The sequence below is a fragment of the Grampus griseus genome (assembly GCF_964374135.1).
Source record: "Grampus griseus genome assembly, chromosome: 11".
Classification (NCBI taxonomy): domain Eukaryota; kingdom Metazoa; phylum Chordata; class Mammalia; order Artiodactyla; family Delphinidae; genus Grampus; species Grampus griseus.
In genome coordinates, this window is record NC_139005.1 from 1,777,503 (window position 1) to 1,790,964 (window position 13,462).

At 40.6% G+C, this 13,462-nt stretch overlaps 1 protein-coding gene across 2 annotated transcripts in view; it reads right to left on the minus strand.

The window, feature by feature from the left end:
• Nucleotides 1-13,462, minus strand: part of ERC1 (ELKS/RAB6-interacting/CAST family member 1) — a 394,109-nt gene that overhangs the window by 48,981 nt on the left and 331,666 nt on the right. For both annotated transcript variants that reach the window (XM_082665275.1, XM_082665274.1), the window contains one exon: nucleotides 10,244-10,342. In XM_082665275.1, the coding sequence (XP_082521401.1) occupies nucleotides 10,244-10,342 (99 nt within the window). The remainder of the gene's footprint in view (nucleotides 1-10,243; nucleotides 10,343-13,462) is intronic.

The window sequence follows — 13,462 nt, forward strand, 5'->3', positions numbered from 1 at the left end:
ATACATGCAACTTTCCTTTAGGGTAAAAGTTCACCAGTTTTTATTTCGAAAACGATTTATTGGGCTCCGTAGGGTCCCCCCATTTTCAGGGACTGTGAAAAACAATTAGGATGTGAAGAGTTTTATTTTGCATGAAGTACAAGGATATTTTTATTGTCCAGGAGGAATGTCTGAGTCACGAGCGATACGACACACAGGAGGAAGCCCGCACTTCCTTATTAGTCAAATGCTGGTAATTGTTAAGGTAAGAACCCATGCCTCTGAGAGCTTATGTTCCAGAGATGTCTAAAACACTGCAATTTTCAGTCTAAGAAATACATCAAGTGAGTCACAGGACAATGTCACCTTAAATCATTCAGCAGAAACTACAAAAATGTAGGATGTACCTGTGGAACACTGTTAACTCTGTCTTAAAAATACACTGAGAGGGGCTTCCCTGGTGGCGCAGTGGTTGAGAGTCCGCCTGCCGATGCAGGGGACGCGGGTTCGTGCCCCGGTCCGGGAAGATCCCACGTGCCGCGGAGCGGCTGGGCCCGTGAGCCATGGCCGCTGAGCCTGTGCGTCCGGAGCCTGTGCTCCGCAACGGGAGAGGCCACGGCAGTGAGAGGCCCGCGTACTGCAAAAAACAAAACAAAACAACAACAAAAAAAAAACACTGAGAGAAAGGCCTCTCCCCCAGATTACTCACAACCCACTCACGTGGCCTAAGAAGAGGTCCTTGCCTCACTGAGCTCGTGTGATCACCAAGCCTGTCAAGAATCACTTACAGCCACCGTGCAGGGGTGGTGCTCCTGCTTCTTTCTACGGCCTGAAAATAACCCTCAGGTTAGAAAACTTCAGAAGAAAGTGTCACCTGCCGCCAAGGGTGCTTCTTAAAGGTGATTAGGTCTGACAACGTCTGTGGCTGACCTCCCGCACAGATACCTGGGAGAGGTGTCTACACTGTTGCTCAGGCAGTACTGGTGACATCATTGATGATTCAGTAAAGAAGACATTTCTTTTGCTGCAGGAAAAATTAATTACTAGGATTGTGGGTTACTTGTGCAATGGGAGGAATGTTACTATATTAGGAGAGAGGAGAAATCTATAAAGTGAAGAGGAGCATCAAAGGATCTTGTAAATATTCAAGGATTTTTACCACAATCACTACCAATGTCACACAGTCCTTTACTGAGCATTTCCTGTGTGCCAGGCAGAGGGCTAAGTGCACTGAATACATTAGTACATGTAATCCTCCCAAGAACCTTCACTATAGGTTTTATTACTGCCATTTAACAAACGAGGAACCTGATGCTTAGAGAACAGGTCGAGTGACTTGTGGGAAATTACACAGCTACCGAGCTGGACTCAAATCACATCTGGAGCCAAAGCATGCTATTTACCACCAAACTAAATGGCCATAAAGTAATATAACTGCCGTATAGGGGACACAGGAGAAAACATGCTTTGTCAGTTTCACAGGCAGGACGTGATAGGAGAAAATAAAAGAGACAGGATAAATAAAATCAGAAACCAAAGAGGAGACGTTACAACTGATACCAGACCAATACAAAGAATCATGAGGCTACTACGAACAGTTATATGCCAACAATTTGGACAGCCTAGAAGAACTGGATTAATTCCTAGAAACATACAACCTACCAAGACTGAATCATGAAGAAACAGAAAATTTGAACAGACCAATAACAAGTAAGGGAACTGAATCAGTAATTAAAAACCTCCCAAGAAAGAAAAGCTGAGGACCAGCTGGTTTCATCAGTGAATTCTACCAAATATTTAAAGAATTAACACCAATCTTTTAAAAACTCTTCCAAAAAAGTGTAAGAGGAGAGAACTCTTCCAAGTTCATTTTACAATGCCAGCATTACCTGATATCAAAACCAGAAAAAGATGCCACAAGAAAAGAAAATTACATGCCAGTATCTCTGATGAACATAGACGGAAAAATTCTCAACAAAATATTAGCAAACCAAATTCAACAATACATTAAAAGGATTATATACCATGATCAAGTGGGGTTTATTCCAGAGATGCAAGGATGGTTCAACATCTGCAAATCAATCAATGGGACATACCACATTAACAAAATGAAGGACAAAAATCACATAGTCATCTCAATAGGTGCAGAAAAAGCATCTGACAAAATTTAACATCCACTTATTAAAGAAAAAAAACTCAACAAAGCAGTAACAGAGGGAACATTCCTCAACATAAAAAAGGCAATATAATGACAAGTCCACAGCTAACATAATACTCAATGGTGAAAAGCTGAGGGCTTTTCCTCTAAGATCAGGAACAAGACAAAGATGTCCACTCTCACCATTCTTATTCAACATGGTATTGGGAGTCCTAGCCAGAGCAGTTAGACAAGAAAAAGAAATAAAAGGCAGCCACATAGAAATGGAAGAAGTAAAACTATCACTGTTTTCAGATGACATGATATTATATGCAGAAAACCATAAAGACTCTGTCAAAAAACTGTTAGAACTTATAAAAGAATTCAGTAATATTGCAGAATACAAAATTAATACACAAAATCAGTTGCATTTCTATACACTAATAACACAGTATCAAAAAGAGAAATTAAGAAAACAATCTCATTTACAATTGTATCAGAAAGAATAAAATACCTAGGAATAAATGTAACCAAGGAGGTAAAAGACCTGTTCCTTGAAAACGGTAAGACATTGATAAAAGAAATTGAAGAAGACACAAATAAATGGAAAGATAGCCTGTGCTCATGGATCTAAGGAATTAATACTGTTAAAATGTTCATACTACCCAAAGAAATATACAGATTCAATGCAATCCCTATCAAAATTCCAATGGCATTTTTCACAGAAATAGAACAAAGAATCGTAAAATTTGTATGAAACCATAAAAGACCCCCAAATAGCCAAAGAAATCTTGAGAAAGAAGAACGAAACTCGAGGCATTATGCTCCCTGATTTCAAATATATTTCAAAGCTATAGTAATTAAAACAGTACGGTACTGGCATAAAAAGAGACATATAGATCAATGGAACAGAATAGACAGCCCAGAAATAAACCCATGGATATATTGGTCAATTAATTTATGACAAAGGAGCCAAGAATATACAATGGAGAAAGGACAGTCTTTTCAATAAATGGTACTGGAAAACTGGACAGTTACATGCAAAAGAATAAAACTGGACCAAAATCTTACACCATACACAAAAATTAACTCAAAAAGGATGAAAGCCTTGAATGTGAGACCTGAAACCATAAAACTCCTATAAGAAAACATAGGTGGTAAGCTCCTTGACATAGATCTTGGGGATGAATTTTTGAATCTGACACCAAAAGCACAAGCAACAAAAGCAAAAATAAACTAGTGGGACTACATCAAACTAAAAAGCTTCTTCACAGCAAAGGAAACCATCAACAAAATGAAGACAACCTAGTGAATGGGAGAAAATATTTGCAAATCATATATCTGATAAGGGGCTAATATCCAAAATTTATAAAGAAGTCATACAACTCAATAGCAAAAAATTCAACTAAAAGTGGGCAGAAGATCTAAATAGACATTTTTCCAAAAAGACATACAGATGGCCAACAGGTACATGAAAAGGCACTCAACATAACTAATCATGAGGGAAATGCAAATCAAAACCACAATGAAATCACCTCACACTTGTTGGTTATTACCAAAAAGACAAGTGATAAGTGATGGTGAGGATGTGGAGAAAAGGGAACTCTTGTGCACTGTTGGTGGGAATGTAAATTGATGCAGCCACTATGGAAAACAGCATGGAGATTCCTCAAAAATTCAAAATAGAACTACCATATGATCCTGTAATTCCACTTCTGAGTATATATCCAAAGGAAATAAAATCACTATCTTGAAAAGATATCTGCACGCCTGTGTTCCTTGCAGTGTTATTTATAACAGCGAAGACACACAGACAACCTAACTGTCCACTGATGGATAAAGAAAAATGTGGTGTATATACAGTTACCCTTGAAAAATGCAGGGGTTAGGGGCACTGACCCTCTGAAGAGCCAAAAATCTGTGTATAACTTATAGTTGGCCTTTTGTTCTGTGGTGCCTCTGTATCCATCGTTCCATAACTGCAGATTCAACCCACTGCCCATTGTGTAGGACTATACTATTTACTATTGCCCAAAAAAAAAATCTATGTATAAGTGGACCTGTGCAGTTCAAACCTGTGTTGTTGAAGGGCCAACTGTACACACACACACACACACACACACACACACACACACACACAGAGTAATATTATTCAGCCAATAAAAAAGAAGAAAATCCTGCCATTTGTGACAACATGGATGGACCTTGAGGGTATTATGCTTAGTGAAATAAGTCAGACAAAGAAAAAGACAAATACTCTACAATCTCACTTACACGTGGAACCTAGAAAAACCAAACTCATAGATACAGGGAACACATCTGGCAGTTGTCCGTGGTGGGGTTTGGGGGTGGGTAAAACGGTTGAGGGGGTCAAAAGGTGTAAACTTCCAGTTATATGGTAAACACGCCCTGGGGACAGAAGGCACGGCGTCTATTGTATATCTGAAAGTTATTAAAAGAGTAGACCTTAAAGTTCTCATCACAAGAAAAGAAACTGTAATTATGTGAGGTGACAGATGTTAACGAAACTCACTGTGGTGATCATTTGGCAATATATACACATACCAAATCATTATGTTGTGCATCTTGGATTAATACAATGCTATTTATCACTTATATCTCAAGAAATGGGGGGGGAGGGGGTTGCCACATAGAGAATGAGCTTTGGTTTAAATAAACGTCAGGACAATAGTCAAAATGTAGGCAAAGATCATTGAAGTCAGGTGCTTGTAAAGCTGCCATTCTTCTATTACCTCTCTACCGAAACCATTCTACACTGTGTGTGCAACCAGATGATTATTTTCTCTTATGATTTAACTTGGAGTACCTCCTCACTATATTATTATAAGGTTCTTTTTCTTTTTCTTCCTTCAGTGTTAAATATCACAAGCCTAGGGCCAATGCACAGTTAACCTGGGAGGTTACTAACTTCCTAAAGTAAATACCTTTTTATCCATAGCATCTCATCCTCTATGACAGGGATCCCCAACCCCTGGGCCACGGACCGCTACTGGTCATGGCCTGTTAGGAACCGCGCCGCATAGCAGGAGGTGAGCGGCCAGGGAGCGAAGCTTCATCTATATTTACAGCCGCTCCCCATCGCTCGCATTACCGCCTGAGCTCCGCCTCCTGTCAGATCAGCTGCGGCATTAGATTCTCATAGGAGCGCGAACCCTACTGTGAACTGCGCATGCGAGGGACCTAGGTTGCGTGCTCCTTATGAGAATCTAATGCCTGATGACCTGAGGCGGAGCTGAGGTGCTGATGCTAGCGCTGGGGAGCGGCTGCAAATGCAGATCATCATTAGCAGAGGTTTGACTGCACAGAGACCATAATAAATCAATTGCTTGCAGACTCATTTCAAAACCCTATCAGTGAGTGGCAAGTGAAAACAAGCTCCCACTGACTCTGCATTATGGTGAGTTGTATAATTATTTCATTATATATCACAATGTAATAATAACAGAAATAACAATAAAGTAGAAATAAATAATAGAAATAATAATAAAATGCACAATAAATGTACTGTGCTTGAATCATCCCGAAACCATCCCCCCACTCCCCAACCCCCGGTCCGGGGAAAAACTTCCTTCCACAAAACCGGTCCCTGGTGCCAAAAAGGTTGGGGACCGCTGCTCTGCGAGATGTCTAAAATAACAGCATAAAAAAGAAACATATTCTTTTATCTATAAAGGAAATGATGTTATCTGGCAATCTGCTCTCCAGAAAACTCTAGAAAGTCAATATTCAATAAGTATTAATTGAATGCCTGTTATTGCCAGACAAGACAGAGCGACTTTTCGTGTTAGTTTACACTGCTCCTTGTTGACTTAAGACTAATAAAGTAGATTTGAAGACAAAGAATATTCCTGGAAAATAAAGAGGGATATCTCATAATGACAGGGAGGTCAGTTTATCAAGAGTATACAACAATCAAAAATGGGTGTGCAAATAATAACAGAGCTTCAAAATACATGAAGCAAAAATTGAGAATTCAAAGGACAAATAGAATAATTCCAATTATACCTGGAGATTTTAATACTCCTCTCTCAGCATTTAATAGACTGCCCCCCACCCCCCTGCCAATTTTTAGTAAAGTCATAGGAGATCTGAACAACCCTGTCAGCCACCTGGACCTATCAATATTTACAGAAGACTGTGTGCAATAACTAAAGAATATCATTCTTTTCAAGAGCTCATGGTAAGTTCACCAAGATGATCATTTTCTGGGCCATAAAGCATAAGTCTGAGAAATGGTTACATCTAGTAAGGCTCACACTTTGCTGGTACACATGGTGTTTTCAAAAATTTTTACACAAAAAACATTATTTATGTTCTTAAGTTTGATAAGGCAAATCATCAACTTCAAAAGCTTGAAATTTTGTTAAGAAAATCTGTTCTCTGTAGAATTAGCAAGTAAAGTGGATTAGCAAGTCAAGACTTGGGCAATGTTTAGGGATCACTCATGCATTTCTTTAGGTAAAACCTTTATAATATAATTATATTCACAGCACATTTTAGAAAACTTGAAATACTCTACCACAGAAACTCCAGCTGTGGCCAGCTAATTGCAACTGCACTTTGTTAAACCAACGACTGTTAATATTTTAGTGCAGTAAGATCAATAGTGCAATAATTAAAAAAAAATTGGTAGCATCTGAACACTTGTTAGGAGTTAGATTCTATTGTGGGAGAAGAGAGAGGAGAACGGAGACTCAGGAACAAGGTCATGTGAAGGTGGCTCATTTCTCAGTCTCCTGGTGAGGTTACCTATGGGCCGTGTTTCCTATGACACCAGCGGGGCTGGGCTTCCTGCTGAGGCCTGCACAGAAGCTCCTGTGTTCTGCTAGAACAGACAAGGCAGCTTCACACTGGCGGAGGAGCCTGCTGAACTGCATTCAGCTCCTGCGCGGCCCCAACAGGCTGCACGATGCCCAGCTCCACCGCCCCCCCCTAGCGTGTAGTGTAGATAAAGAGAACAGCACACGGACTTGCTCAGCTGCAGCTCTGTCTGGCATGCGGGGTTCAAAGAGCTTTTTTTTAAATTGGAGCATAATTGCTTTACAAGGTTGCGTTAGTTTCTGCCACACAGCGAAGTGAATCAGCTTTAGGTAGACACATATCCCCTCCCCCTTGGGCCTCCCTCCCACGCCCGCCATCCCACCCATCTAGGTCCCCAGTGAGCACCAAGCTGCGCTCCCTGTGCTATACGGCAGGTTCCCACTGGCTACCTGTTTTACACATGGTAGTGCATTTATGTCAAACCTAATCTCCCAATTCATCCCACACCCCTTTCCCCACCCCCTGTGTCCACACGCCCGTCCTCTACTTCTGTGCAGATGGACCTAGAGTCTGTCATACAGAGTGAAGTAAGTCAGAAAGAGAAAAGCAAATACTGTATATTAATGCACGTATGTGGAATCTAGAAAAATGGTACGGATGAACCTCTCTGCAGGGCAGGAACAGAGACCCAAAGAGCTCTGTGGTTGGCAGCACGCATCTCAGCTCCTTTCACAGGCTCGGGATAAAGCCACATGGAAAGTTTCCCGTCTTCACAGTGCACGCCTCTTTCCACAACTTACCTCATTGTTCTCCTCGGCTGTGTTTGCAGCGAGAGGTCTACACGACCCTCATCATTTTAAGGAGGGTGACACCAAGACACAGACTCTTCAGGAAGAAACAACTCCAGAAGAGTGAGATCGCCAATAAGCACGGGCAGTGAATCCAGGGGTGCAAGGCCACCAATACGTGTGAACTTACTCATCATAATTATTATTTTTTCTAAGAAAAGGATTTCCTCAGTCAAACCTCCAGGGCATGGGATCAAAGAGAGATACTGACACAGCTGGACTATATTTTCTAGCCAATTGGCCTGGAAGGGAGAATCTAGACAGTGTCCTGGCAACCGTTTAACACGGCAGCAGTCCATAAAAGAGGGAAAAAGAACTCTGTAGACCGACTTTTCAAAAAGCCTTCTTTTGCTTCTTTATTTCTCTTTATTTATAAGGACAGTTTGGGGGTAATATCCAAGCTCTAGGGGTTGTCCAGGGTAGGCACTCTGGAAGAATTACTGACCCTGAGAATGCAGAGCATTCTTCTATAGACAGAAACTAAAGGTTTTAGTCCACAGTACAGGTTTTTTTTTTTTTTTTTTTTAAGACTATATACTTTAACTTATCATATAAGTATATCCCAAACCTACTGGCAGAGTATCTGATCAATTTTCTATTTCCAGTTTGATGTAAGTCACTATAAACCTTACCAGGACACTGTAATATCATGCTAGACAGAGTAGTTTATAAATAAAATAACGACAGGAGAAATTTATCAATAGTTACATGCCCTGGAAGTTCTCCCAAAAATGCATAAAAGAAATTATAAAAGTGACTATTAACACACAACAAGAAAAAAAAGCCAAAACCCCAAAGCCCACTATGTCAGAAGCATAGCAATACACACGGGAATCAGGTGAAATGAGAAGGCAGAGAGCAACCAAGGATTTAGTGAGTTAAAGAGAAACAAGCGTGAGATGATCGTGTGAAAAAAAGTGACGGCAAACAAACAGCACGCATGTCTGTAGTTAAGGAGAGCCTTTCTCACCGTGCTGAACAAATGGCTGCCCTAGGAGCACGTGGACGGCTATGCCCATATGCCCTCCTCCTCGTCCTACGGGACGGCAGAGACCCCAGAGCAGCGTGGGAACGAAAAGAGCTGGTTAGTATTCAAAACAGAGACACAAGCACACTGTAGCAGCAGCAAACAGTCTCTAACCTCCTGACCCTTTTTACATGAGGCTCTGACTCGTAATTAGTTTGTCACTGTACTTCCAGCCTTCCGACCTCTCCGAGACGCTCTCTCTATCCACTGCTGGATCTGGGCAACATTATCAAGTGAGAGGCTTTTCTTTATTTTTTGCCTTTTCCTCAACCTTTCCCCATTCCTGTTTGCCTCCCACTACTGTGAGGTATCCAATTCCTTGTATGTATGAGCGAAACCTGTTTCAAGGAAAGGATCTAGTACTCGTCTTACACACACTGGCATAAACTTAATGCCAGGTATCAAGAAGCAGGCAGAACAAGCAAAGTGATGTCTGGCAGAGGGACAGACTGCTGACATCAGGCAGACGGCTCTCCATTCTGCCTGCATCAAAGATTGTACTGCTTTCCCTCTAAAATATAAGGCCTGCCGCAACTGGCTAGGAAATGTCATCAAACCATGACTATACCTTCCGAACTTAGAACAAAATTGCATTTTCGATATTATTGCTGCTTTCACCTGCAATATTTCTTTTTCTTCTCCTAAGACAAAGCTATGCTATCGTTTGGAGGAGACGCTCAGTGGGGGAGTTTTCCTTGACTCTTCAGTCATATGGATGTAATTACTTAACTATTATTTTTCTCCCTCAGCCGTATATTTTAAGATTGAGTGTGATGGAGATGTTGAAATCTGACTTTTGGCAATGGGATATGAGGTAATCTGTTCACTACTCTCCCCCATCCATCATATTCAAGATCTTGGGAGAGTTTCCTTCTTCCAAAAAAACTGGCATTGAATATGGTTCCCCTTCAGGCTGACTCATCACTGCCTCTTTTGCATTGATGAGAAATTGAAGGCAACAATTTAAGAATGACATAGATGGAGGGATCCACCAAGGAAATGGGAGCGAAGAAACTAAGTTTCAATCTTCACGTCTACTAGGTGATGAGCAGAGATCTTAAAATTTGCAGTTAATATTCAATAGTTATTACCGTTACATTGCACTGTGTGTGCCTCACTGAGCTTACAAGGAGAGTTTTGTTTTTCTACTGAGGCAGGACAGTTTCTTAAATAAGAAAAGCAGGACAGTTACAAATTAGTGAGTATCTCTGAGAAGATTAAATTTTTTTCTCATCTCAAGGATTCTTTAGTGTCCTCAAATCTGCTGAGTATCTCCTCTTAAAATATGAGAATCATGTACCACCTTCCTCTACAGAAACTGACTCTGTGTTAAAAAAAAAAAAAAAAGTTTTCAGAAACTGATTATTTTTATTTTTCTAACTTGTACCCCAGAATCTGTAATGTGCTAGTACAAAATATATCAAAATACAAGCATACTGGTTTTCACAAGACAATCAGAAGCAGTCTTACCTGGTCTGGGGAGGGTTTACGATTGGTCTGACTGGAGTGGGAGGGCCTGAAGTGGTCGTCCTCATGATTGTCGGCCATGAGCTTCATCCGATTTTGTGTCTAAGAGGAAATGAGGCATAAGGTTAAATCTCGGTAAAATTTCTGTGACACACTGCAAAGTAACAAGTGCCTTAAGAACGTCCTAAGAAAGGATAAAACGAATGCTGTCCGAAATAAAATAAGTTAAACATAGGATTTCTGAGGATATTGGGGGAAGAAAGTTTAGACACTATTATGGACTGAACTGGGTCCCCTCAAAATTCATGTTGAGGCCCTGACCCCCAAGCCGACTGTGTCTGCAGACAGCCTTTAGGAGATAAATTAGGGTTCAGCGAGGTCATAAGGTGGGGCCCTAATCTGATGGGACTGCGGTCCTGTAAGAAGAGGAAGCGGGAGATGAGTCCCCCTGCCGCGTGGGGACACGGTGAGGAGGAGGCCTCCGTGAGCCAGGAAGAGGGCTCTTCCAGGAACCAAGGCAGCTGGCACCTTGATCTGGGACTTCCCAGCCTCCGGAATGGTGAGAAAATAAATTTCTGTTGTTTAAGTCACTCAGTCTATGGTACTTTGTTATGGCAGCCCGAGCAGGCTAAGACAAGCACCTAAATTTCCACAGGAATTCTGGAGGGAGGAGTAACCTCCCTAAATTAAGCACTTTATTGCAGTGCTTGTTTTTATTTTTTAAAATAAGGATTGGATTATACTACATATAGGATAGAACTCTGCTAACTCTATTTTTTCACTTCATGGTATCAATATATAGGACCCATCTTTCCAGGTTACCATAAAATTACTCACCTTTTTTAACAACTATTCCATTTGGGGGGGCGATGTTATATAACATACAGACCATAAATATTGGGGGAAAAGTTATCATTATCTGTAAATGAAATCATTATATAGCTAGAAAATCCAAGAGAATCAATTGAAAAATGATTACAATTTACAATAAAGTTCAGCAAGGTGATCAGACAGAAGCTATATATTAAAATTCAACAGCTTTTCTTTCCACCACCAATAAGCAATTCAGGTTTTGGAAATGAACGGAAGATTCTGAAACCCTTCTTTTCAGCCCTGGACCAGAAGAGGATTATTATCCCACTGCCTCTTCTCCATGTTCACCAAAATGGAGGGCTGGATTGGTAATCCTGTGTGCTTGGTTAATTTAAAACCCAGGTGAATGTAATATATATATATGCATAAAACATTTTAGAGGATTCCCTTTGCAAAGCAAGCAATTCAGAAAATGCACGGTACAAACACTATGCATAAAATCAAACAGCAATATTGTTAAAACCTGAAGTTTTAAAAGCATTAAGTATACATTTGTTAACATCATATGATTCAAAAATGTTCACTGTAGATAATCTAAAAACACAAAAAAAGAAAAACTACCTGTAAATCCCTCTAACCAGTGATAATCATTGTTAATATTTAGGTGCACCTGTTCAGCCTCTTCCCTATGAACATAAAAAGTAGCATGCTTTTCCGATTTATTCTCTATTTCTGCTATGATATGGTATTTTTTAAATTGCTATATCTTATGGTATATTTTGATATCTGGTAGGACATGTTGTCCTTCTCTACCAATTCTGCTTTGTCAAAATCTGATTGACACATTTTCTTCTCTAGATGAATTTAAAACATTTTGTCTAGATCCATAAAAAAGTTTAGAGATTTTTCTTCGGTATTTTTTCACATAATGATGCCTGAGCAAGGGTAGGGCCAAAGTGCCTGGGCCCGAATTCTAGTTCTGCCTCTTACCAGCTAGCTCAGCTGGGGCAAGCTACTCGGAGCCTCAGTTTCCTCACCTTTAAAATGAGAATAGCAATACCTTCTCCCCATAAGACTGTTGTTAGGATTAAACGAGTTAATACAAGCTCTTAGAAAGGCGCGTGGCATACAATCGACACCCAATAAATTTCAGCTGTCACCATCGTTCTGAACATTTCTTTTCATGGCATTACGTATCGCTCTAAAACCTAACTCTAACTGGCTGCATGGTATTCAGCTGAATGGATGTTTAACAAGTCCCACACTGCCGGGCGTTTGGGCTCTTTACATTGTCACCTAGTAACATATGAACATCTCTAAGCCAGTTCCTCCCTCCAGGATATAAAGACAGCAGAAGAAACACTTATCAAGAAATTGTCTGTGATATCAAATTCCTCTTTTCTGAGATGACTTACAGGGACCTTGAAAATATGTAGGGCACTCTTCCTTATGCCGAGCCGTACTTATGACAAATGGAGAGTCATCTGCAAGGCAGCTCTGGGGAAGCATGAGGGAGAGAGCAAAGGGCAAAGGGGCGCACCGGAAAGTGACAACATGCTGCACCTCACTCACTTTCACGTGGGTAAGAAACACTTCCCCGGGGACTTTAACAGGACCCTGCAGCAAAAGTACACGTGGATAGTTATTATCTTAGAGCATGACACGCAGTCTTAACGCCTGATACCGAGTGTGAGTTTAAAATCTTAGAGAAGAACTAATAAAGCACATGCAAATCCACTTTCAAGGCAGGATGTATCTCAAGTATTCCTCAGGAATGAGAATGAAGGCCTCGCACAAGAACTGATCACAGGAGACAGATAAGACCACAGGTTACTTATTTGATCCATGTAAGCGAATGAAGAAATAGCCCTAAGAGGGTCTCCATTTCTGAAAGACATGAGGTTTATCAAAGTTAACTAGTGTTCCCAGGTCAAATATTCATTGATTTGGTGTGAAGTCTGTTTCCTGCACAGTCAGAAGTTGAGCACTAAGTATCGGACAGCTCGCAGCGCAGTAGATATTATACAGACCATATAAACGACACTCTGCTCAAGAATCTCTTGTTCTACGCTCTTCTTAAGACTAAGACCAGCAAGCATGGAAGGTACTTTATATCCAAATATTTTCGCTCTTGAACCATGCCACGTGCATGTGCAGAGAGCCGAACTCCCATGGTCCCACGACATGAAGAATAAAGTTGTTTGAAGGAAGGAAGGAGAAAAAAAAAAAGGACAGGAGGAAACTTGCTGAGATAAACTTTTTAAGCTGTAAACGCATATCTGTGTATATAGGTATACATACCCTCCCAGAGGAAAGGTTCATCGTTTATTCTGTTAATCTTTTCTTTTAGGACTAAGATGTCAATGCTCAAAAAAGGTGGTACAGAAACTATATGTTTCACAGAAAAAT